This window comes from Saimiri boliviensis, chromosome 12 (assembly GCF_048565385.1).
Source record: "Saimiri boliviensis isolate mSaiBol1 chromosome 12, mSaiBol1.pri, whole genome shotgun sequence".
Classification (NCBI taxonomy): Eukaryota; Metazoa; Chordata; class Mammalia; order Primates; family Cebidae; genus Saimiri; species Saimiri boliviensis.
Window position 1 is genome coordinate 18,369,677 of NC_133460.1, and position 26,658 is coordinate 18,396,334.

Consider the following 26,658-nt stretch of genomic DNA (forward strand, 5'->3'; position numbering starts at 1 on the left):
AAGAGATAGCATGGGGAGAAATGACAGATACAGGTGAGGGGACGGAAGGCAGCAAACCACACTGCCAAGTGTGTACCTATGCAACAATCTTGCATGTTCATCACATGTACCCCAAAACCTAAAATGCAATTAAAAAAAAAAAAAGAACTGCAAAGTATCAAGAAGAAAATATAAGAGAAGATCTCTGCAACCTTTATGTAGACATAGATATCCTAGAAGGGACATAAAAATCTTCAAAAAAATTAATAAATGAGACTTAAACATCTACACTCATCAAAAGATACTATTAAGATGAGTAGGCAAGGAACCCATTTGGATATTCACAATACATAGATCTGACAAAGAACTCACATGAAGAATATATGAAAAAAACTCCTACAAATGTTCAATTAAAAAGACAAATAACCAACTTATAATAGTGGGCAAGAAACTTAAACACTTCACAAAAGAATTTATACAAACAGTTAACTTATACATGAAAATGAACTCAATATAATTATTCTTCAGGGAAATGAAAATTAAAAACACAGAGATACTGTTTCACACCCACCAGAATGACTAACACCCAAAAGGCAAACCAAAATGTTGGTGTGGGTATGGTGTAAGTGGAATTCTCAAGCATGCTGGCTGGTATAAAGTATTGCAAGCACCTTGAAGAAACTTTCAAAACATCATACACATAATTTTTGACCAAATGCCCCACCAGTAAGTACCAAAATACTCCACTACTAAGTATTTTTATCCAAGATGAATTTTTAAGCAAGAGAAATCTTTAAGTTCACAAGATGGATTCTTGATAAAGATTTTTCAATTCATAACACATTTATGGTATTTGAATTCATATATCATATGCTGGAAATGACCTAAAACAACATAAAAATCCATGAATATTTGAACGTATGTACAATTGATCCATGCAACAATATAGATTAATCTCAAATGTATTATACTGAAGAAACCAAGAACAAATTATAATATATAATTCATTTATATGACATTCAACAACAGGCAAAACTAATATATGATAATAAAATCAGAAACTAGTTGCCTCTGGGAGAGGTTAATTGATGAAAATAGGCTCAAAAAGACGTTCTAGAGTGATGGAACTATTTGGTGTCAAACTTTTATTTACGGAGTCAAAGAAGACTGAGGTATAGGTAATTTTGAATAATGGCCTTAGGTAAGGAAGCTATTAGGACATATTTTGTATTTTACAGTTTAGAAAATTTTTTCATATTGCAATACATTATTCTGCTCAGATAGAATTCAATATTTCTTTGAAAAACAAGAAAAAGAACAGAGATATTTGATTCCCTATCTTTCCTCTATGATCCATCAACCTGTCTGTCTTATCTATCTAGCTATCTCTTTGAAAGCACAAACGCATTTGAGCAAATTACAATTTAAGTAGAAGCCATATGGAAAAAAAATGAACATAAATTTTGGATAATACAATAAACATAAAAAGGGAAATAATGTTGAAAAAATGAGTATTATTTCAAAGGGTTCATAGTTGAATCCCAATAGAACAGAGGGAATTGCTGAAGTTTTGGGTACCTAGAAAAGAAACAATGAAACATATGTTTGAAGAATATTATTAAGGCATCAATATCCTAAGAATAATCAAGGAGAGAGAGACCATATATTTTTTTCAGGAAAATTGAAGAGCCGCAGCACCGCAGGGATCCCTTGACCATGATGGCTATGCGGTCACCCAGAATATCAGCTTCATCCATGTAGTGGGTGGTCAATAGGATGGTACGATCCTGTTTAAAATGCTGCAGGAGATCCCAGGTGACCCTTCTTGAGACTGGGTCCATGCCAGATGTTGGCTCATCAAGTATCACTACCTGAAGACCGGAGACACAATTAAATGACCATTGCTAAATATTACATACTGATACCATGATTGTCTTTCCAGTCATGGAGCTTACTCTGATTTTGGTTTTTCACTTGTTCAACTAGGCTGAAATAGTAAGTTTAGAGGCCAAGTGTAGTGGCTCACACCTGTAATCTTAGCACTTCTGCAGGCTGAGGTGGGAAGATGACTTGAGCCCAAAAGTTAGAGCAACATAGCGAGACCCTGCCCTTACAAAAACATAAAGAACTATCTGGGTGTGGTGGCATGTGTCTGTAGTCCCAGCTACTTGGAAGGCTGAGGTGGGAGAATTGCTTGAGTCAGGTAGGTCAAGGCTGCTTTAAGCCATGATCATGCCACTGCACTCCAGCCTGGGTGACACGGCAAGACCCTGTCTCAAAAAAAAGTTTAGAAAAAACTGAATTAGGAATGGTGGAATAATTTCAAACCTATAGCCATGTTATACTAATGAGATTGATAATGTGAATCCCATATGATTTTCATTTAGGAGGTTGTCTTTAGAATGTTAACTCCGTATCAGCTCTCAAATTTGTGTCAGCTGATTCTTTTGGACTAGCTGCAGTGTGCAGTGGAAATCCATATTTGGATTTTTCTTTTCTTTTTTTTTTTTTTTTTTTTTTTTTTACCTTGGAGCCCCCTATAAATGCTATAATGATGGAGAGTTTGCGCTTCATTCCTCCACTCAGCGACTTTGACAATTCATTACGCTTTTCTAGCAGGTTAAAAGTAGTCAGCATGTGGTCAATTTCCATACGAGTCATCTTTCCATGTACTCCTTTTATCTAGAAAAAGGAGCCAGAGTTTACACGGCGCTTCAATTTTACTCTTAGAAACCTATTACACCAGCTTCTTTCTTAAATCATTCATGTAGTAACTTATTCCTTTTGCTTCTTTTTATGTTTAAAGAAGAATTCATCAAAATCGATTTTGACCTTTGTAAGAATAAGGATATTCACAGTAGCTAATCTACCTGAAGCACATGAATAGACTGGGAGAAAAGGAATCTATCTTTTGCTCACCACACAGTAGAAATGAAGGTGTTCTGATACTGTCAAGTAATTAAACAACAGGTTCTGCTGGGGACACAAGCCCAGCGATTTCCTAATCTGGACCATCTGCTTTGAGATATCATATCCATTTATATAGGCCTTTCCACTTGTAGGAGGATAGAGACCTAGAATCAAGGAGAAAACATAACAGAAATTTAGTTTTCATAAGGGAACATGACAACAAAGTACTCTCAACTTTGAAATCTACATATGCATAACTCATTAGCATTAGCAATATTTCACACAGAAGACAATTCTACAAATCATCGACAGTTATTTTTGAGGTGATGAACTTAGAAGTAATTTATTTTGTATTTCCTGTTTAACTGTATGTTCTATGTTTCAATGTACATGAATAAGTGCAAATCATCTGAGTAATAAAAAGCACGAGAGTATTATATTACAACATGCCAGGATTGCCATCAGCCATTTGACATTTATGAATTCTGCTTTAAGTTAAGGTTTATATGGTAAGCGCCAGGACAACTACTAAGAAAAATGAAACTATATAGTGAGAAAAATCATTAAAGGAATTAAAATGTTACACTAAAAAATATTCACTGAGTGCAGGCCAGGTGCAGTGGCTCATACCTGTATTCCCAACACTTTGGGAGGCTGACATGGGTGGATCACTTGAGCTCAAGAGTTCGAGACTAGCCTGGGAAACATGGCAAAACCCTGTCTCTATTAAAAATACAAAAACTAGCTGGGCATGGTGGCATGTGCCTGTAAATCCAGCTACTTGGGAGGCTGACACACGAGAATAGCTTGAACCCAGGAGGTGAAGGTTGCAGTGAGCTGAGGTTGTGCTACTGCACTCCAGCCTGGGTGACAGAATGAAACGTTTTTAAAAAATTTACTTAATGCCAAAGAAATAATAAGAGAGAAATAGAGGAACAAAAAATACGTGAGACATAGAAAACCAAAAGTAAAATGGCAGATTGAACAAAAAAATATGATCCAACTCTATGCTATCTGCAGGAGACATACTTCAGACTCAATGACATAAATTGGTTGAAAGTAGATAGATGGAAAAAGATGTATTATGCAAGAATATTTTCTTGAATACATGTTTCCTCATTTGCTGAATGCCCTTAAGACATTTCCAGAGACTTTAAATGGTTAGGTATTTTGTCAGTTTTTACAGTTTTGCTTGTTTCATTAGGGTATGAGCCTGGTGATCCAAAAGTGGAATATTATTATTTTATTGCTTAAATTTCAATGGTCTAAATAAATGTTTATGTATAAGAATTTTTAAATTCCCATATATATGATCTCAACACTTTCATAATTTCTGGTGCTCTTCATTTCTTCTTGCCAACCTGAGTTTCTGTCTGGAATAATTTCCTTTCTGCCTGAAAAAAAGCCTTTCTTGGCTTTCTCCACTCATCTCTGGGGACAGTCCACAATATAATATATCTTAGCAATTGCCCATGGGTGGTTGAAAAAAATGAGTATCCTGCTGAGTAGAATTTTCCATAAATGTCAATTAGCTCCTGTAGATTAACAGTGTTGCCAAGTTTTTCAGTAACTTTAACAATTTCTGTTTACTGGTTCTATCAATTGCTAAAAGAGTGAAGTCTATCTATTTCTTTCTTCAAGTCTATTGGTTTTTGCTTTGAGCATTTTGATGCTCTGTTCTTTGACTGAATTCAAACTAAGAATTGCTATGTTTTCTTGGTAGATTAACCTTTTTATAACTATGTAATGTCCTTTTCCATCTTCCCCAAAATAAATACTATTTTTCAAATTTTATAATAGTTATTTTCAAACTTTAAAATAGATTAAAGCACACGTCTCAGAAGTCACTATACTGTAAAAATCAAGAAGATACACGAATATCTCATTGCTTTATCTACTGTTTTTTGAACAGAGCAGAACATACCTGCGAGAATGGATAGAGTAGTAGATTTTCCTGCCCCATTACGTCCTAGAAGAACGGTGATCTGCCCCTCATATAAATTCAAAGACAAGTCATTTACAGCTATTTTGGTAGTGTTGTGCCCTTGGAATACCTATGGGAAAATCCCACAAATACTAACTTTATTACAATCACATCGAAAGAACAAGCTCTCATATCAACTATCAAAGACACAATACATCATCAGGCATGAGAAGAAATATCAAAGTGTCAAAGAATGAAACTAAGAAAAGGAAAATAAATATTTGAAGGCATAACATAAGGTTTAGAATTTCACAGTAGATATATAAACATTCCCTGAGCCATCTTATCCATTCCTGCTCTCTTTTTTATGTGTATAAACTTAAGGCGTGTAAGTCTCATTTTGTTACATGGATATACTGTATAGTGGTAAGGTCTGGGCTTTTAGTGTAACCATGACCCAAATAACAAACACTGTATCAAGTGAGTTTTCATCTCTCACGCATCTCTCACACTCTCACCCTTTTGGGTCTCCAATGTTGGTCATTTCACACTGTATGTACAATGTATACCCATTAAAAATGAGAACGTGGTATTTGACTTTCTGTTTCTGGGTTGTTTCACTCAAAATAATGGTCTCCAATTCCATCCATGTTACTGCAAAATACATGATTTCATTCTTTTTTATAGCTGTATGTATGTACCAATTATTTCTTTATCCAATCATCTGTTGATTCAATGGATGATTGCTTTGTTTCAATTTCTATCTTGAACTTACAATGCCACAGTCTTCTTCATTAATGTCTTTGGCCTAATTTAGAGAACTGTCAATTGAAAATCACACGTGGATATTTATCTCAAATTTCTGAAGACTATCAGTGCTTCTGCTTAATACACAAAAAGCTGAAAAAAGAATCGCTCCTACTCTAGCAACAAGTAGAAGCTAAATAATCTGCAAAATTATAACTTTTCTTGAACCCATATTAGAGGTAAGGTTTCCAGGCAACCAAGTAGCCTAAAACTTAAAAGAAAAATGGATACTTTCAAGGTGAGATGGTCTATTGATATTTACTTGTCTGGAGCAGACATGGGTACTTAAGAGCCAACATGAGTGCTTACACAGCTACTAAGAAGATTTTGGTTAGATTTTTAATAAGAGTGAGGTGAAAGCAGTTTAAGAAACACAATACTTAAATGGAAGAGTTGGGATTCAAGCCCCTATCATTAAGAATTAAAGTGTATTTTCCTTCCAACACAACCTATAGATGGTGAATAAAGGCAAATGTCGTGTGTAATAGAAAAGAAATACTATTTAATTTTTTTTTCAAAAGCATTGTTTAATTTAATTTCAACATACATGATTTTTTCTATTCTTGGACATTGTGTTACAGTTTAATATTAAGTTGGATATAGTAAGATTTACTAAACTTCCCAAATCTACAAACTCCGGATAGTTTTAACACTGTTAAATACAGTATCTGTTTTATAGCTCCCAATTTTCTGGATTTCACAACAAGATAGCTTTTTCATTAGTTCTTTGTCTCCAGCTTATCTTCAACCATAATTCTGTTTTACTTAACTATTTTTATTTTATTTTTTTGTTTTTTTTTAATTGCATTTTAGGTTTTGGGGTACATGTGAAGAATATGCAAGATTGTTGCATAGGTACACACATGGCAGTGTGGTTTGCTGCCTTCCTTCCCCTCACCTGTATCTGTCATTTCTCCCCATGCTATCTCTTCCCACCTCCCTACCCCCCGTCCCTCCCCCATTTCCCCCCAATGGACCCCAGTTTGTAGTGCTCCCCTCCCTGTGTCCATGTGTTCTCATTGTTCAACACTCGCCTATGAGTGAGAACATGTGGTGTTTGATTTTCTGCTCTTGTGTCAGTTTGCTGAGAATGATGGTTTCCAGGTTCATCTGTGTCCCTACAAAGGACATGAACTCATTGTTTTTGATGGCTGCGTAATATTCCATGGTGTGGCTACAGTAATCAAAACAGCATGGTACTGGTACCAAAACAGAGATATAGACCAATGGAACAGAACAGAGGTCTCAGAGGAAATACAACATATCTACAACCATCCAATCTTCGACAAACCTGACAAAAACAAGCAATGGGGAAAGGATTCCCTGTTTAATAAATGGTGTTGGGAAAACTGGCTAACCATGTGCAGAAAGCAGAAACAGGACCCCTTCCTGACACCTTACACCAAAATTAACTCCAGATGGATTAAACATCAGACCCAACACCATAAAAACCCTAGAAGAAAATCTAGGCAAAACCATTCAGGACATAGGCGTAGGCAAGGACTTCATGACCAAAACGCCAAAAGCAATGGCAACAAAAGCCAAAATAGACAAATGGGACTTAATCAAACTCCACAGCTTCTGCACAGCAAAAGAAACAGTCAGTAGAGTGAATCGGCAACCAACAGAATGGGAAAAAATTTTTGCAGTCTACCCATCTGACAAGGGGCTGATATCCAGAATTTACAAAGAACTAAAACAGATCTAAGAGAAAAAAACAAACAAGCCCATTCAAAAATGGGCGAAGGATATGAACAGAAACTTTACAAAAGAAGACATACAGGAGGCCAACAAACATATGAAAAAATGCTCATCATCACTGGTCATTAGAGAAATGCAAATCAAAACCACATTGAGATACCATCTCACACCAGTTAAAACGGCAATCATTAAAAAATCTGGAGACAACAGATGCTGGAGAGGATGTGGAGAAATAGGAACACTTTTACACTGTTGGTGGGAGTGTAAATTAATTCAACCATTGTGGAAGACAGTGTGGCGATTCCTCAATGACCTAAAAATAGAAATCCCATTTGACCCAGCAATCCCATTACTGGGTATATATCCAAAGGATTATAAATCATTCTACTATAAGGACACATGCACACGAATGTTCATTGCAGCACTGTTTACAATAGCAAAGACCTGGAACCAACCCAAATGCCCAACGATGATAGACTGGATAGGGAAAATGTGGTACATATACTATTTAATTTTTAAAATCCCAAATGGTGGTAGGTATTTTCTCCGTAAGTGTCTTATACTGTCTTCTCCATAGACCTAAGCATCAGGATTGCAACTGCTTATTTAAAATCTCTACTTGGATGAACATCTAAAGTTCCTATATCCAAAAGTCAGCTCTTGATTTCCCAAACCTTCATTCAAAAACCAACAATAAACTAACCAAACTGTGACCTTTCCCCAATATCTCCAATATCCATAATTGTTTGATCAATCTCCCCCCATTTCTTCAATCCACAAAACCAACAGCCACATTAGTTTCTTCCTTTTACCACAATCTCACATCCAACCTATACATATTCATTTATAACCATAAAACATGTTTTGAATCTTTTTTTTTTTTTTTTGGAGACAGAGTCTCACTTTGTCACCCATTGCTGGAGTACAATGGCATGGTCTTGGCTCACTGCAACTTCATCTCCCAGGTTCAAACCATTCTCCTGTCTCAGCCTCTGGAGTAGCTGGGATTACAGGAGCCTGCCACCACACTCAGCTAATTTTTGTATTTTTAGTACAGACAGTGTTTTATCATGTTGGCCAGGCTGGTCTCGAACCCAAAGTGCTGGGATTTACCATACCTGGCCTGTTTTGAATCTTTATACTGCGATCTCCAAAGCCACCAGCCTAGTCCATGGTGCCATCGTATCCTACCTGAGCTAGTATCAAAGCTTCCAATTTGTCTTCTTTCTTCCACTCATAGTCCTCACAACAGCCAAAGAGGTCCTGTTTGTCCAGTTGTACACTGGCACCACTTTTGATTCAAAACATAATTAACATATAAGCTCCTTCCAACCCCAGGGTTTTGATTTTTTTTTTCTGTCTGTTTGAATTTTTGTCCCTAGTTTTTCTTTTTTGTTTTGGGACAGAATCTCTTTCTGTCACCCAGGCTGAGTGCAGTGGCACAATCTCAGCTCACTGAACCTCTGTCGCCAGGTTCAAGCAATTCTCCTGCCTTAGCCTCCCAAGTAGCTGGGATTACAGGCGCCTGCCACCATGCCCAGCCCATTTTGTATTATAGTAGAGACAGGTTCACCATGTTGGCCAGGCTGGTCTCAAACTCCTGACCTCAGGTGACCCACCTGTCTTGGCCTCCCAAAATGCTGGGATTACAGGCGTGAGCCATCACATCACACACTGCCCGTCCCTAGTTTTTCAACAATCTGGTTCATTCTCATCTAGTCTAAGCTCCAAGGAGACTGTTTCAGGTTTGAGTTTCCAGGAAACAGCTCTCAATTAGAAGATTAGAATGTAGTATGAAAGTTGTCCAGATCAATATGAGGTCACTTGTGTTAAAAACAAAAACAAAAACCTTAATAAATACATCTAAAGAAGGCCATGAAGAGAGAGTTCTCATGTACAAATGCCTGATAACAAGAGCCACCACAAAAGGCTGTGCAGAAACCACAACCTGGCAGCTGGGCACAGTGGCTCACATCTGTAACCCCAGCACTTGAGGAGATCAAGGCAGGTGGATCACCTGAGGTTAGGAGTTTGAGACCACCCTGGTCAACATGGCAAAACCCTGTCTCTACTAAACATCCAAGAATTAGCTAGGAATGGTGGCATGCGCCTGTAATTCCAGCTACTATGGAGGCTGAGATAGGAGAATTGCTTGAACCTAGGAGGCAGGTGTGGCAGCAAGCCAAGATCATACCACTGTACTCTGGCCTGGGCAACAGAGTGAGACTCTGTTTCAAAAAAGAAAGAAAGAAACCACAACCTTGCATAAAGGCCATTGCAGTCCTACACAATAAAATGTTTCTGTAAAGACGTCTGCCTAGTAACTGCCTATCTGACCTCAGACTGGCATCACCCTTGTTATTAATCCTTGCAGCCAAAAATAATTATCTGAAAAATCATACAATCCTAATTCTCCTCTAAAAATCTTTGTCTTTCTTTATCTCCCTGAATACATACACACTTTACTAAGGCACATGAATGCCCTATTCCCAAGTAAATGCCATTTTCTTTCAGATTGCCTTTCTCTGTTAGTTAGGTTGTTATAAACGGTGTCAGAAGCGGGATGAAAGTGAGCTCATTTCAGAAGAATCGGCAGCCCCCAGAATCAAATGTGGTACAACTGAGGACTTTACATTCGCTGTTTCCATGAGTTACCTTTTATGCCCTAGTGAATCTCTTCTCAGATTCTCAGACTCACTCACTTTGGTCAGTGGTTTATGACTTCATATGGGGTTTGTTTTGGTTGTAAGGCCACCGTAAGAACCTTCTCTCTCTCCTAGAAAGATAAGACTTTCTGTCTTATACAACAAGTCCTTTCTGTTATCAAGACAAGTACCCATCATCTGGTTTGAATATCCTGGATTATACATAATTTATTTCCTGTGTCTGAGGCATGTATTTCTGGTGAACTCACATGGTCTGCATGCCTAGTTTAAGATTTTGTTTGGTCTGCATGCCTGGGTTGAAGTTTTTTGTGAACACTCTGAATTTGGTTTCATTTTGGTTTGCTTATGTGCATGTATAAATGATTTGGCTCTTTCCTCTTGCTTACTTCTAAAAATATTCTCAGAGTAAGAAGACATTCTCAATGGCAGATGCAGATTCTAAAAGCCACTAGGATGGTCACTACCATCTAAAACAAGAGTCTAAACTCCTGACATTTGCTGACAGAATTAATGGGATTGTCTTTGCTCTCAAGAGATTAATAAGAAACCAAATGGGATTCTCAAACATTAAGGAATGCCAGGTTTTCTGGGATTTGAGCCAGCATTAGGGGTCATTTTGGAGCACATTTTCAAACCAATAGGGAAATTATATTTAAAATTTCACAGCTGAAATGGTCATTTTCAAACTCTTTTAAAACTTCTAACTATAGAGTGGACATGTAGAGAGTCTTCTCAGTTCTCTATGATTTTTCCTGCCTACTCTGAATCTGCTGACTTTTCTACTGATGCTGAAATAAAACTCATGGCTCATTCCACTCAAGAATAAAAAAGCCTTTAAGGGCTTTAAAATTTGTGGCTTGACAAATTACAGCAACCTGAACATTTTTAAGAAATGTCAAATGTCTGGCTAGTAATCACTTATAGTGATGGAACAGTTAACTGAATAAGCTACAAGAAAAATAACTAGATACATGTTCATGACAGTTAGGCTTCTAGGTCAAACAAGTTAAAATCTTGACCTTAGATCAACATTGTAAGGTATCTCTGTCCAACATAAACATTTTGCTTTGTCTACAAGGTAGGGTGAAAAACACCACAGAAAAAACGTGCTCAAATGCTTCTCTACCTTCACTGATTAGTAAGCAAACCAGGCCAGCAAACCAAAAATGAGATTTGTTACTAAAAATGTAAGGCTACTTGGAGATTTTGTTTTTCTTACGAAATTTAGCCAGTCAGAGCTAAATGTAAGCTCTTGAATATTTAATCCTAAACTTATTTAAAACTGAAAAAAGAAAAAGAGTTTTTTTTAATTTTTAATTTTTTAATTGCGTTTTACATTTTGGGGTACATGTGAAGAACATGCAAGATTGCTGCATAGGCACACACATGGCAGTGTGATTTGCTGCCTTTGTCTCTACCACCTATATCTGGCATTTCTCCCCATGCTATCTCTCTCCAACTCCCCACCCCCTGCTGTCCCTCCCCTATTTCCCCCTGACACACCCCAGTGTGTGACACTCCCCTCCCCGTGTCCATGTGTTCTCATTGTTCAACACCCGTCTATGAGTGAGAACATGCAGTGTTTGATTTTCTGTTCTTGTGTCAGTTTGCTGAGAATGATAGTTTCCAGGTTCATGGAACCTTAGTTCATCCAACATTAGTTCATCCATGTCCCTATAAAGGATACGAACTCATCGTTTTTGATGGCTGCGTAATATTCCATGGTGTATATGTGCCACATTTTCCCTGTCCAGTCTATCATCGATGGGCATTTGCGTTGGTTCCAGGTCTTTGCTATTGTAAACAGTGTTGCAGTGAACATTTGTGTGCACGTGTCCTTATAGTAGAACGATTTATAATCCTTTGGATATATATCTAGTAATGGGATTGCTGGGTCAAATGGAATTTCTATTTCTAGGTCCTTGAAGAATTGCCACACTGTCTTTTACAATGGTTGAACTAATTTACACTCCCACCAACAGTGCAAAAGTGTTCCAATTTCTCCACATCCTCTCCAGCCTCTGTTTTAAAAAATCTCCAGATTTTTAAATGATTGCCATTCTAACTGGCATGAGATGGTTTCTCAATGTAGTTTGTTGTTTTTTTTTTTTTAAATGAAACTGCTATGAAAGTTACTTTACCCAAAATTTTGGTCCACAGTCTTAATCAGAGAAAGTAAAGTTTAGTCCTGTAAACAGGTCTTATTTTATCAGAAATATAATTTGGACCTAACTCTCCTTTATATATTTGTGAGTTTGTATTACTATCTCATGATTAAAATTCTAAAATAAAAGCTAAAGTATCTTTGTGTACATGTACATGTGTGTGTGTTTAGGTGTGTTTCCACATATGTACATGTTTTACTTTACATGTTGTGTCTACATGTAAAGTCTGGCCAAAAATCCCTTAAGAAATTCTCTTCAGGTTCACTTAAAGGAACACTCACATAAAATATATAGTAATTAACTCAAATTCCTTTTAGTTCATGTGACTTATGTAAATTTTTAACAAATAAGCTGGCTTTAAAATCACTGGTAAAATGAAAATAGAAATGTCTTCAAAATTGTCAACATACATCTTGCCCATACATTTTTGGGTTTACTGCTGAAATAATTTATATCTTTCTCTGCTAGATATTATAAGGTCATAAAACTATAAACCCAACTTAAAAACAGAATGATCTTTATGTAACTCCTTGATAAGCAGGACTAATTTAATGCTGTTGGTTCTATAAAAACATTTGTAATTTTGGTGTTATGAGCAAAATATCCATATATTTAACTTACAGGTTCTAACTTAGGTAAACACATGATATTCACAGGCTATAAAAGTGGTTAACAAGAAAATAGCTTAAAATGATGGCTAGCTTTGTCTAATATCTCAATTTTCATAAACAATCTAGGTATAATATTAATAAATTTGACAAATATAAATGAGATAAACATTTATAAACTTACATAATTTAAAATTTTAAATAGGTGTTATGTTAAATTAAGTGATACTCATTAAGTGTTTGAGTCATTTCTAAATAAGACAAAAAATTAAAAATTGCTGAATATAAATATGTTTGTTGTGGACTTCTTAAATTTTATAGAAACACTAAATAAATATATTTGGGTCTATAATACAAAAAACTAGGTTACAGGGAAATATGCTTTAAAAATTATAAAATGATTCTTTTCTATAAAATACAGATACGTGACAGTTCGTAATTGCTTACTAGAAATTACAGTTATTGAAAGTTAAAGTTCTATCAATATAGATAATTCTGTATATAGCATATAAAAAGATGTGTTTTTGATAAAAATTATAAGGCATAAAAAGGTGTGTTATAGAGAAAAAATTTAATTTTGTCTAATTCAGAGGTTAAAGATTATTTCAAAAAGTGAATTTAGGAAATACATAAAAACAGAAATCAACTAGGAAGTGCAAGAGAGAGAGAGAGGAAAGTTATCTTGAAGTATTGATCTGTTCTTGCTAAAACTGCAAGAGGCTTTGATTTTTAATTCTAAAATCTATTTCTTTAACAACTGTCTTCTAAACTGCAGATAGTTTTTATTTTTTGACATGTTTCTTCCTGAGATCCATTTAATTTGTCTAGTTTCAGGTCAGAAATGTTATTTTCTTCCTTGAGAATGGTGATTTCATTTCTAGGGGTAGGGTTTTTCTCCTGGAGCTTCCCTGACTCATCTCAAAAATTCAAAAATCTCAAAATTTCAACTTTTGCTGTACCCACTGCATATGATTTGGAAATCATACATCACTGCTCTCAACTATCATTCTCCCTTTGAAAATGTCTATCTTTTTGGTTGGCAGGGGTGATAATTCTCTCTTTAACTTTTTCATCCTCTCCTGTAACTTTTGCTCCAGTTTTAACTTTGCTATTATGACCTGACACTGCAATGTTCTGGCCTGAAGGCTTAGAAAAGCAGTACTTTCTTTTAGAGTAACTTGATTCTAAACTCTTGGCTTTACCTGATATATCTGATTTTTTCCAGGTAACGAGAAAATTTCTCATTATTTTACTAAGAGCCATATAGCCCCCTATTCCAGGTACCAGTTTGTTTATGTTTCTCTATGATAATATATTCACAATCTTGGACATACTTCCTGTGTCTGATTAAATTCAGGTAACTCTTCATTAGGCTTGACTTCCGGGATACCTAACTAGTAACTAGGCTTCCAAAAAGGAAAAGCAATCACACTGCAGAAGGTTCTTCTTTACCACTGTAACTGGCTTAAAACACAACGATATTTTTTGTTTTATCAAGGTAATTTCCTATGTTATCTTTATGAGGTTTTTTTTTTGATTGCTCAGGTTTGAAATCATTAATTTTTTTATACCCATATATAAATTTACTTAATTTACCTAACTTTACTAAATTTATGAACTTTCTGTTTAATTTTACTTTTTACAGTTTATTTTTAATTTTCATAGGTGCATAATAGTTGTATGTATTTATGGGGTGCATGTGATATTTTGATAGAAGCATACAATATATAATGATCAAAACTGGGTAACTGGGATATCCATCACCTCAAACATTTATTACTCCTTTGTATTGGGAAAAGTCCAGGCTGAGTGTGGTGGCTCACACCCATAATCTCAACACTTTGGGAGGCCAACGCAGGGGAATCACCTGAGGTCAGGAGATTGAGACCAGTCTGGCCAACATGGTGAAACCTGGTCTCTACTAAAAATACAAAAATTAGCTGGGTGTGGTGTTGGGTACCTGTAATCCCAGATGCTTGGGAGGCTGAGGCAGGATAATTGCTTGAACCAAGGAGGCAGAGGTTGCAGTGAGCCAAGATCATGCCACTGCACTCCAGTCTGGGTTACACAGTGAGACTCTGTCTCAAAAAAAAGAAAAGTCCAAACCTTCTCTCTTATTTTAAAACATGCAGTAAATTATTGTTTTGTGTTTTTTTTTGTTGTTGTTGTTGTTTTTTTGAGACGGAGTTTCACTCTTGTTACCCAGGCTGGAGTGCAATGGCGCAATCTTGGCTCACTGCAACCTCCGCCTCCTGGGTTCAAGCAATTCTCCTGCCTCAGCCTCCCGAGTAGCTGGGACTACAGGCATGCACCACCATGCCCAGCTAATTTTTGTATTTTTAGTAGAGACAGGGTTTCACCATGTTGACCAAGATGGTCTTGATCTCTTGACCTTGTGATCCACCCGCCTCGGCCTCCCAAAGTGCTGGGATTACAGGTGTGAACCACACCACGCCCGGCCTAGTAAATTATTGTTAACTAGTTGCCTTATGGTGCCACCAAACACTTTCTGTATAATTGCATTTTTGTATTTTTGTACCCATCAAGAAACCCCCTTTTGTGTCCCAATCTGCACTACCCTTTCTAGGTACTGGTCACCACCACTCTATTCATTACTTTTATGAAATGAATTATTTTTAGCTCCACATATGGATGAGAACATGCGACACTTGTCTTTCTGTGCCTGGTTTACTTCGCTTAACATAACGTCCCCAGTTCCATCCATGTTGCTGCAAATGACTTGATTTCATTCTTTTTAATGGCTGAATAATATTCCATTGTGTATATACACCACATTTTCTTTGCCCATTCATCTGCTGATGGGCACTTGCGTTGATTCCATATCTTGGCTAGTGTAAGAGATGCTACAATAAACATGAGAATGCAAATATATCTTCGATATACTGACTTCCTTTCTTCTGGATATATATCTAGCGGTGGGATTGCTGGATCATATGACAGTTCTATTTTTAGGTTTATGAGGAATGTCTATACTGTTTTCCAGCATGGCTGTACTAATTTACATTCCCACAGTAGTATACAAGGTTTCCCCTTCTCTGCATCCTCATCAGCATTTATTATTTTTTGTCTTTTTGATAATATTCATTTTAACTGGGTTGAGATAATATCTCTTTGTGGTTTTGATTTGCATTTTCCTGATGATTAGTGGCATTGACAATTGTTTTGAGAAATGTCTATTTAGATCTTTTGCCTATTTTTAAATTCTTTTTTTTTTTTTTTGCTATTGAATTGTTTCAGTTTCTTTTATATTTTGGCGATTAATCCCTTTAACAGTTTGCAAATATTTTTCCCATTCTATGAACTGTCTTCTCTTTGTTGTTTCCTTCACTGTGCAGAAGCTTTTTTAGCTTGATGTAATTCCATTTGCCAATTTTTGCTTCGATGTCTGTACTTTAGAAGACTACTTCAAGAAATCTTTGTCCAGATGCAAGATGAATAGCCAGTTCAGGTCCCTTCAGATTATATTAGGACAGCCAGCCAAGGAATTTTTAAAGCTCTGAACACAAGTAAATGTATATTGTTTTCATTTCAAATGAATACAAAAATCTCTGATCTGATAGTGATGGAAGGAGGAATGTCCCAAATCAATGGTCTTAAATTATGTCCATAGGCTGTGTTAATCTCCTGCCACAGGCAAAAGATACTAGATCTGACACAGCTGCGATTGGGTCAACTATTTGCTAGAGTTTGTGGTAGATCCACCGTCATCCCACAGCATTCATCTGGACGGGTTTTTGCATGGACCAGAGTGGTAACTTAAATGGGGATAAGACGAGGGACCACTACTAATACCTTGTTTAAAGATGGTTCTAATCTCTGCCACATCCCCAGAATGTAACAATGCTTTTGATTTATCATCTTGGCTAATGGAGGAAGTTAGTTTCAAAGGATTCAACTTGACTTGACTCTGTAGGGCAGCTCTTCCCTAGAGGACATGGAGCCAGTGTAAGTGTTATACCAGCTACAAAGTATGTCGTTTCCAGTTGCACACTTGACAACTGTGGAAATGCCCATCATAACCAGACAAGGACCAGAATTCCATTTGTTAGCTAGCCTGTACATACCCCTTCGTTAAACAAGGGGACTATGATGACACTTTGTATCTCTGAGTATTACCCAAGCAAATAGCTATAGAGTCTTTTGCAGAAAGATTAGTGTTATTATTATCACGTGTTTTTGCTTTAGTGTTGCAGTCTGCCTCCAATTAGTAATCAAGCCTCTCCTTCAGTCAATAGGTGTCAACTCTGACAACTGAAAATTGTGGAAGAGACCATGAATTACTAATGGATGCCTTGCCTCAGGCTCCTAATGATTCATTAATCCATATTTATGGTTGTATGGTTTGAACAGTGCCCTCACTGGCTGCCCATCTATCTTGCCTCAAGGAAATCGTGTTTCATTAACCATCATTTGTGGATGAAGTGCCTCGGACTGCCACTCCAAACTTGTCACTTACTAGGAAAATTGTTCACACCTGTGCCATACCCTGATCTCTATTATTTTTGAATCATATCTCCGTTGTTATCAGTGAGTCCATTTCTTTAATAATATCTCCTACTGTCAACAGTTCCCAGTAATGCTGGTGTTCTTATTAGCACATTTCTTAATTCTTCAATACATGCTCTCTGGGCCCACTTGCAAAACAGTCATGTAGTACATTAGTTGGATGGGTCTGATTCAGGGTTTCTTTGAGGCTGCAGCCAAGGCATTGACTTCGACTGTAGTCACCTGAAGCTTGACAGAAACCAAGACATCCAAGGAGGCTTACTCACATGGCTGGGAAGTCGGTACCAGATATTTTGGAAAGCCTTAGGTCTTGTCCACAGAAGCAAGTCCACAGGGAAACTTGAAAGACACGGTGGCTTACTTAAGGGCAAGCAACTGAAGACCAAAGTAAAATTCACAACACCTGCTATGAACTAGTTTTGGAAAGCATGTATTTTCACTTCCATTGTGTTATCCAGATCACACAGGAGAGGACTGCACAAGGGTGTGAATATCAGGAGGTGAGGATCCCTGGAGGCCATCTTGAAGCCTGGCAACTATAGTCTACACCCCCACCTTCCAGTGATTCATATTCCTCCCATGTGCAAAATACCTTCACCTGCTCCCAATTCCACAATCCATTATAACATCGATTCAAAGTCCTGCTATAGTAAATCTGTGGAGATTAGGAATTTCAGCTTCTCTAGAGCTCTCCTAATCTTTTGATTAAGTCTGGGGCTTAGTTCTCAGTTTTTTCTGTTCTTTGGCTACTGAGAATGAGAATTTCTTTATATGCTTCCTGGGAGGCTCACTAGATTTTATAACACCCAGCCTCTGATGGTTAATCATAAACAATCTCCATGTATCTGTTCTCCTCCAGCAATAGCTATCCAATTCTATATAATTATTATAATTACTAATACTCCCATATTTTTCAAATGTTTGATGGATGTCACTAACTGGTGCACTTATTTCCCCTGGTATGTCATCCCAATTCACCACATATGAACCCTGTACTGCTAATTTGTACCAGAGTCTACCATTCATCATCTACTTTCTCCGGTAGTTCTGGGTATCAGTAATCACTAACTAGATTCCCTGGGAAGTAAACTGCAAGATGAAAGTTGGCATCCAGGAAGTTTACTTAAGATAGAAATTAGCATGCAGGAGTGTTCTTGGGACCAATACCTGTGTGAAGAAAGGAAGGATACCAATTTGGGAGAGAAAATAGTAGGGCTACAGTATATACAGTAACAACAAAGTCAACCACACAAGGAGTTCTGCAGCTTGGATGAGCATTCAGAGCTCACCAAAGCTGGAGCAAAAAGCTGGGCCTTAATATCTCCACTTTGAGCAGTCACTGGATCTAGGATATTCCAAGAAAATGAGCCTACTTTGGTGTGAGGTGGCTGTGTTCAACTGAGGTTACATTTTTGCAGAGGGTCATGCATCTACAATGGCCATGTTTTCAGAGAGGCTTCATATAATCTATCAGAATTGTTCCTCCTGCCCATCTTCTCTTTAATTAATAGATCATCCCTCTATTTTCCTCATGGCATTTACTGTATACTACAATTATATTTTTCATTCATTTACTTGTTAAGCACTTTTATCCACAGTAAAATACGTTATAGTTTACTGAACGCCATCCTTACACATATACAAAAATCAACTCTCTGGCAGAGATTTTATGAAGATGACAAAAGCAAACACTGAAAAAAGGGATTTAATTACACTAAAGAGCTTCTGCACAGCAAAAGAAACTATCAACATAGAAACAACCCACGAAATAGGAGAAAAATTCTGCAATTATGCATCTGAAAAGGTCTAATATCCAGAATCTATAAGGAACTTAAACAAATTTATAAGAAAAAAATTCTGTTAAAAAGGGGGCAAAGGACATGAATAGACTTTTCAAAAGAAGACATACATGTGGCCAAGAGGCATATGAAAAAAAAAAGCTCAATATTGCCGATCATTAAAGAAATGCAAATCAAAACTACAATAAGATACCATCTCACACCACTCAAGACAGTTTCATTTTTCAGTTAGAATTGTGTAGGTTGGACCAAGTGAGATGTCTGTAGTGTTGGCTACTGTTTGTGCTGTTAATCATCGGTTTTCTTCAATTAAAGTAAGAATAAATTGATCAAAAAAAAGTCAAAAAGTAACATACTAGTGAGGTTGCAGAGAAAAGGGAATGCTTATACACTGTTAGTGAGAGTGTAAATTAGTTCAATCATTGTGGAAAGCACTGTGGTGATTCCTCAAAGAGCTAAAAGCAGAACTACCATTTGACTCAGCAATCCTATTACTGGGTATATACCCAAAGGAATAGAAATTGTTCTATCATAAAAACACATGCATGCATACGTTCATTGCAGCACTATTCACAATAGCAAAGACATGCAACAAACCTAAATGCCCATCAATGGTAGCGTGAACCAAAAAAATGTGGTACACATATACCGTGGAATACTACACAGCCACAGAAAAGAACAAGATAATGTCCTTTGCAGGAACATGTACGGAACTGGAGGCCATCATCTTTAGCAAACTAACACAGGAAGAAAATCATACCACATGTTCTCACTTAAAAGTGGGAGCTAAATGATGAGAACACATGGACACCAAGAGGGGAGCAACAGACACTGGGACATACCAGAGGGTAGAAGTTGGGAGAAGGGAGAGGAGCAGAAAAAATAACTATTGGGTACTAAGTCTAGTATCTCAGTGACAAAATAATCTGGACATTAAACCATTATGACCCGAGTTTATTGCTATAACTAACCTTCACATGTACCCCTGAAAATAAATGTTAAAAGAAAAAAAATCTAATTATATTCTGGAGGGAGGACAAAGATGACACTTTTGATTATATGCTATGTATACACTTTATCTTTCTCAAAGGAAGTGAACGTGATGGCTATGACCTGTTATTAACATCTAATTTTTATTTTGGTATTTCCAGTAACAAGCATTTACAATGAACTGTAAACTAAGGTTGAGTTTCATCAAGAATAAACGATCTTAGAAACAATACCTTGCACAAATGTTTGATCTGGATACCTGCTATCAAATCAGTCGGTTCATCTTCAAAATACTTGCTTTGCATTGTCTCATAAAATTGATTTGCTTCCGTTTTTTTCTCAGGTGGTTCTGCAAACCAGTAAGAGCGCTGAGAAGGGAAGAAAAATACAATCACTGCCCTGGCACAGAAAGGAAGCACTAAACAATACTTTGGCCTTTATATTGAGATGGACGGCACAAAATTTCTTGGGATTAAATTTTGGAGCTAATTGGCTAGTGTCTGAATACTGAGGGCATAAAAAATGGACTTTTTTTTTTCTTTTTTTTTGAGACAGAGTCTCACTTTGTTGCCCAGGCTGGAGTGCAATGGTATAATCTTGGCTCACTGCAACCTCCACTTCCCGGGTTCAAGCGATTCTCCTGCGTCAGCTTCCTGAGTAGCTGAGACTACAGGTGTGCACCACTATACCAGGCTAATTTTTCTATTTTCAGTAGAGATATAGTTTCGTCATGTTGGCCAGGCTGGTCTGTAACTCCTGACTTCAGGTGATTGGCCCACCTTAACCTCCCAAAATGCTGGGATTATAGGTGTGAGCCACTGTGCCCAGCTAAAAAGCACACTATGCTATTAAAATCATAAGAGAGACAAAAGAAAATCACTGAAAAATGAGGCCATAGCAAACAGTATTATACCACTCTCTTGGATCTTCTTTTCTGAGCAATACAGAAGTGAAGGTAATATGAGAAAATACTGAGAAGAGAGGATAGGATGCAAATACTCCCCATTTCTCTGTGGTTCTGACTCTAGAAGATCTGGCCTAACCAAGGAAATAATGCAGGTGGTGTGCACCCAGACATAATTCACCTCTCCTAGCATATAAAGACCCATCATATATTAAATTATTTTTATTTTTTGAGATGCTTTTGTTGTGCAGACTGGAGTGCAATGGCATGATCTCGGCTCACTGCAGCCTCTGCCTCCTGAGTTCAAGCGATTCTCCTGCCTCAGCCTCCTGAGTACCTGGGATTACAGGCACCTGCCACCATGCCAGTCTGATTTTTGTATTTTTAGTAGAGATGGGGTTTCATCATGTTGGCCAGGCTGATCTTGAACTCCTGACCTCAGGTAATCCATCTGACTTGGCCTTTCAAAGTGCTGGGATTACAGGTGGGAGCCACCGCATCCGGCCCCTTCACATATTAATTTGTTTATGCCAGAGTTCAATCCTTTATAAAACTTTTTCCTATAGATTACTCATAATTTGTAAAGTTTGGGATCTCAAGCTATTTTATTTTATTATTTTTTTGAGACAGAGTCTCGCTCTATTGCCCAGGCTGGAGTGCAATGCCACAATCTCGGTTCACTGCAACCTCTGCCTCCTGGGTTCAAGCAATTCTTCTGCCTCAGCCTCCTGAGTAGCTGGGATTACAGGAATGCCTTATCACACCTAGCTAATTTTTTGTATTTTTAGTAGAGACAGGGTTTCACCGTGTTGGCCAGGCTAGTCTTGAACTCCCAACCTCAGGTGATCCTCCTGCATCAGCCTCCCAAAGTGTTGGGATTACTGGCATGAACTACTGCACCCAGCTGGTCACAAGCTATTGTCTACCACTATTTATGTTTATTGGAGGGCTTAGATGTATTAGGACATGGCTAGTAAATTATTATGGCTGCAGTGTACATAAAATGGTTTTTCCACCTGACCTACTGAGTCTATTATAAACAGTGCTAAACTGACTGACTGCTTTTATAAATTTCACAAATGAAGTTCATAAGGACTGTGGCGTCTATCAATAACAGAGGAATTATAACTCACCTGTAAGAAAAAGTTCCATGGCTTGGGCACACCATAGCTTCCTGGAAAGACAGCTTCTATATACCAGGTCACAAGGCTATATAAGAAAGCATCAAATAAAAACATTCCAAGCACATAGGAAAAAAAAAAGTTATCCAGTGTAGTTGATGAGAAGATGTTACTCCATTTAAGTCCAATTCCTAAGACATAACAGGACACATTTAATTTGGTGCCAGCTGAGATTAAAACAGAGATATTTATCTACATCATAATAATTTAAAAAATAATCGTATTGATACTTTCTGGAGATTCCTACTAGAGTCAGTTACTTTCTTGCACCCTTAGAATTTAGGTTGTTTCCAAGAGGATCTGAGTAATGTAGACGTTATACCCCAAACAAGCAGATAATTGGAAAAGACTAAAACAAAAATAAAATATGGCCGGTGTGGTGGCTCACACCTATAATTCCAGCACTTTGGGAGGCTGAGGCAGGCAGATTACCTGAGGCCAGGAGTTTGAGACCAGCCTCACCAACATGGTGAAACCCCGTCTCTACTAAAAATACAAAAAATTAGCTGGGCATGGTGGCAGGCACCTGTAATCCCAGCTACTCAGGAGACTGAGGCAGGAGAATCACTTTAACTCAGGAGGTGGAGGTTGCAGTGAGCCATGATTGCGCCACTGCACTCCAGTCTGGGCTACAAAATGAGACTGTCTTTAAAAAAAAAATTATATATATGTAAGAAAAAGTTCCATGGCTGGGGCTCACCATAGCTAACTGAAAAAACAGCTTCTATATACCAGGCCATAAGGCAATACAAGAAAGCATCAAATAAAACATTCCTAATATAGGCAAAAAAAAAAAAAAAAAAAAAGTTACATACATATATAACAAAAAGCCAGAAAAGTAGGGTTTAACAAAAATAACCAGGCCTATCGGTTGTTCAGATGGTGGCTCCTCTCTCTCCACCCCTCCTCATGCCAAATGTTCACTGAAATATAAAATTTTAGAAAAACATAATCATTGAAAAGTAGGGATGAATGCTGACCAAAAGACAGAGGACTAGAAGAATTCTTGCATAGATACTGTGCTAATAGAAAAAGGAAGGAGGTTACTAAAAGCAGACCATGTCACTATCCACCCTATCATTGGACAGCAGGTGCTAACTCCAAAAGGAGTGGGAAGATGCTGCCAGGAAATTTTGGAAATACAATACGGAATGCAGAAGCACTCATGCCTATAGGTGGCGGTATAAACAAGTGCAATTTTTTTAAAGGGCAGTTTAGCAACCTAAATCAATATTAGAATTGTAAATATCCAATAAGATGCCAAAGATATATCTACTAGAAACACTGTAAAAATTGCAAGGCAAATACTCACTCCATGTTTCCGCATCAGCTAGAAATTTAACTCCCAATGCCATCGCAAAGTTTGAGCTGAGACAGCCTGCCAGCTTCTGGATAAATGTCATCTGTCCATAGTAGACACTGAGGCCAGCAGCTGGAAAGTAGATGGCGAAAAAAAGCAAACCTCCCAAAGCAACTGCAATATTCACTGCAATTAAGAAGAAAATTATAAGGTCAACTTAAGCAATCTTCAAGAATCTAAAACACAAATATTTTTGTTGATTATGAGTGCACTAAAATAAGTGCTGTGAGAAATAGAAACTTGTCTGTTTTATTCACCATTGCTTCCCGCAGCACAGGGCTCTAACAGAAAAAGTAAACGGCATACGAAGTTAGTGGGCAATATAAGCATGAAGATAAATATCCTAATAATGAATGAAAAAGAAATGCTAAAGATCAAAGGCAGTGTAACCAAAATGAAGAATGCCTTTGATGGGCTTATGCATAGACTGGACATGGCTAAGGGAAGAATCTCTGAGCTTGGGGATATATAGATATAAATATCAAGAACTGTCAAGCAAAGAAAACAAAGACTGAAAAAAAAGAACAGAAAAGAATATCCAAGAACCATGTGACAACTATGAAAGCTATAAGAAATGCATAATGAGAACATAAGAAGTAGAATAAAGAAAGAAATGGAAGAAATATTTGACTCAACAATGACTGCAAATTTCCCCCAAATTAATGTCAGATACCACACCACAGATCCAGAAAACTCAGAGAACACCAAGCAGGACAAATGCCAGAAAACGTCAACTAGGCAAATCATTTTCAAATTACAGAAAATCAAAGATAAAGAAAAAAAAAATCCTGAAAAAAGACAGAGAAAGAAAATACTTTACCTATAGAGAAAAAAAAAAAATTACAATGACATCCAACTTCTTTTCAGAAACAAAGCCTGAAGACTTAAATATTTTAAGTTGAAGAAAATTTTAGGTTGAAGAAAAAAACTTTCACACTAAAATTCTGCACCCTGTGAAATTATCCTTCGAATGTAAAAGAGAAATAGACTTTCCTAGACTAACAAAAATTGAGGGAATGTGTTGCCAGCTCACCTGCCTTGCAAGAAATAGTAAAAGAAATTCTTTAAAGGAAAGAAAAGTGGACTCCATACCCCTGGCTGGGGCCCCGCTGCATGCATGTCACCATTATGGTCGTGGTGGCCGTCAGGTGGGGGCTTAGAGCATCAAAGACTTAGTAAGTGAAGGTAACATAAAAACTTTTTTCTCCCAACTTCACTGAAAAATAAGAATTGTCTCTATTTCAAGCGTATGATGTGATGATTTGATATATGTATATATTGTAAAATGATTACCATAATCAAGCTGATTGACATATCCATCACCTCATATCTGTGTGGGGGATGGGGTGGAGGGAGGATATTTAAGATTTACTCTGGATAAACAAAATGTGGTACTTACAAACCATGCAGTATATGTAGCCATAAAAAAGAATGAGACATGTCCTTTGCAGGGACGTGTATAAAGCTGAAGGCCATTATCCTTAGCAAACTATTACAGTAATGGAAAACCAAATACTGCATGTTCTTACTGATAAGTGGGAGCTAAATGATAAGAACACATGGATATACAGAGGGGAACAACACATATGGGGGCCTTTTGGAGTGTGGAGAGTTGGAAGAGGATCAGAAAAAAATAACTAATGGGTACTAGGCTTAATACATGGGTAACAAAATAATCTGTACAACAAGCCCCCATGACACAAGTTTACCTAAGTAAGAAACCTGTGCTCGTGCCTCCGAACTTAATAAAAGTTTAAAAAAATTGAAATATACAATATAGTATTATTGTCACCATGATGTGCATTTCTTGTTCTTAACTGAACAACTAAGAGTTCATTCACAAAAATAATAGTGACAATGAATTCGACTATGTACTCTTATGTATACATATATCTTAGGTATATATATATTTATGTAGGTTTATATATAAATGAAATGCATGACAACAAAGATAGGATGGGAGGAAGAAATTAGAATTATTTTGTTATTACAAGGTACTCATATTACTAGTGAAAGTGAGGTAGTATAGTGTTACTTTAAAGTAGTTTTGCATTAATTGTAAATGTATCTTCCAAACTCTAGGGCAACAACTAAAAAAAGTTAAAAAAAAAAAAAAAGAAAAAGAAAAAAGGGAAAAGAAAAAAAAGAAGTACAACTGATATGCTAAGAAGGAGAGAAAATGGAACCATATAAAATGCTCAATGAAAACCACAAAAGGAAGAGAAAAAGTGGAAGACAAAAATAGAAACAAAGAACAGGGGCAACAAATAGAACACTACCGAATAAATATGGTAGATATTAATATAACTATATTAATAATCACTTTGAATGTCAAAGGTCTATGTGCACCAATTAAAATAGATTCTCAGAGGGGATTAGAAAAAAATAAGACCCGATGATATAATGTCTACAATAAATCCACATTAGCTATAAAAACACATGTAGATTAAAAGCAGATGGGTGGAAAAAACATACCATGCTAACACTAATCAAAAGAAAGCAGGAATAGCCATATACATTACAGACTCAGTACACTTCAAAGCTAGTCAAGTTATCAGGGATGAAGGGCATTACATAACAATAAATGGGTCGAATCTCCAAGAACACACAACAATCCTTAAAGAGTATGCACTTAAGAGGAGACCATCAAAATGCATGAGTGAAAAATGAATAGCATTCTAAGGAGAAAAAGTTGAATCCACTATCATAGTTGGAGACTTTCATAACCCTCTATCAGAAATGGACAGATCCAGCAGGCAGAAAATCAGTAAGGACACAGTTGGACTCAACAATACCATCAATCAATAGGCTATAATAAACATTTATAGGCTACTTCATTTAACAACAACAGAATACAAATTATTGTCAAGCTCACATGGAACATTCACTAGAACAGACAATATTCTGGGTCATAAAACGCATCTCAACAAATGTAAAGGGACAAAAACTATATGATGTCTGCTCTCAAACCACATGACATTAAAATAGAAAAAAAAATAACTGAAAGATACTGGGAAATATCAAAACACATGGAGATTAAATGATATGTTTCTAAATTATGCTTGGGTTAAAGAAGAACTCTCATGAGAAATGTATGCATTTAATGCAGATATTAAAAAAGAAAAAAGATCTAACAC

At 36.9% G+C, this 26,658-nt stretch overlaps 1 protein-coding gene across 1 annotated transcript in view; it reads right to left on the minus strand.

The window, feature by feature from the left end:
• Window positions 1-1,072: 1,072 nt before the first annotated feature.
• LOC141580551 (phospholipid-transporting ATPase ABCA3-like) overlaps window positions 1,073-26,658 on the minus strand; it is a 31,175-nt gene continuing 5,589 nt past the window's right edge. Inside the window, exons 2-8 of the mRNA XM_074381952.1 lie at window positions 23,474-23,647; window positions 22,114-22,292; window positions 20,310-20,444; window positions 4,814-4,943; window positions 2,899-3,053; window positions 2,506-2,661; window positions 1,073-1,850 (exon numbers count right to left, since the gene is read on the minus strand). Coding sequence (XP_074238053.1) covers window positions 1,614-1,850; window positions 2,506-2,661; window positions 2,899-3,053; window positions 4,814-4,943; window positions 20,310-20,444; window positions 22,114-22,292; window positions 23,474-23,647 — 1,166 coding nt within the window. The 3' untranslated portion in view covers window positions 1,073-1,613. The remainder of the gene's footprint in view (window positions 1,851-2,505; window positions 2,662-2,898; window positions 3,054-4,813; window positions 4,944-20,309; window positions 20,445-22,113; window positions 22,293-23,473; window positions 23,648-26,658) is intronic.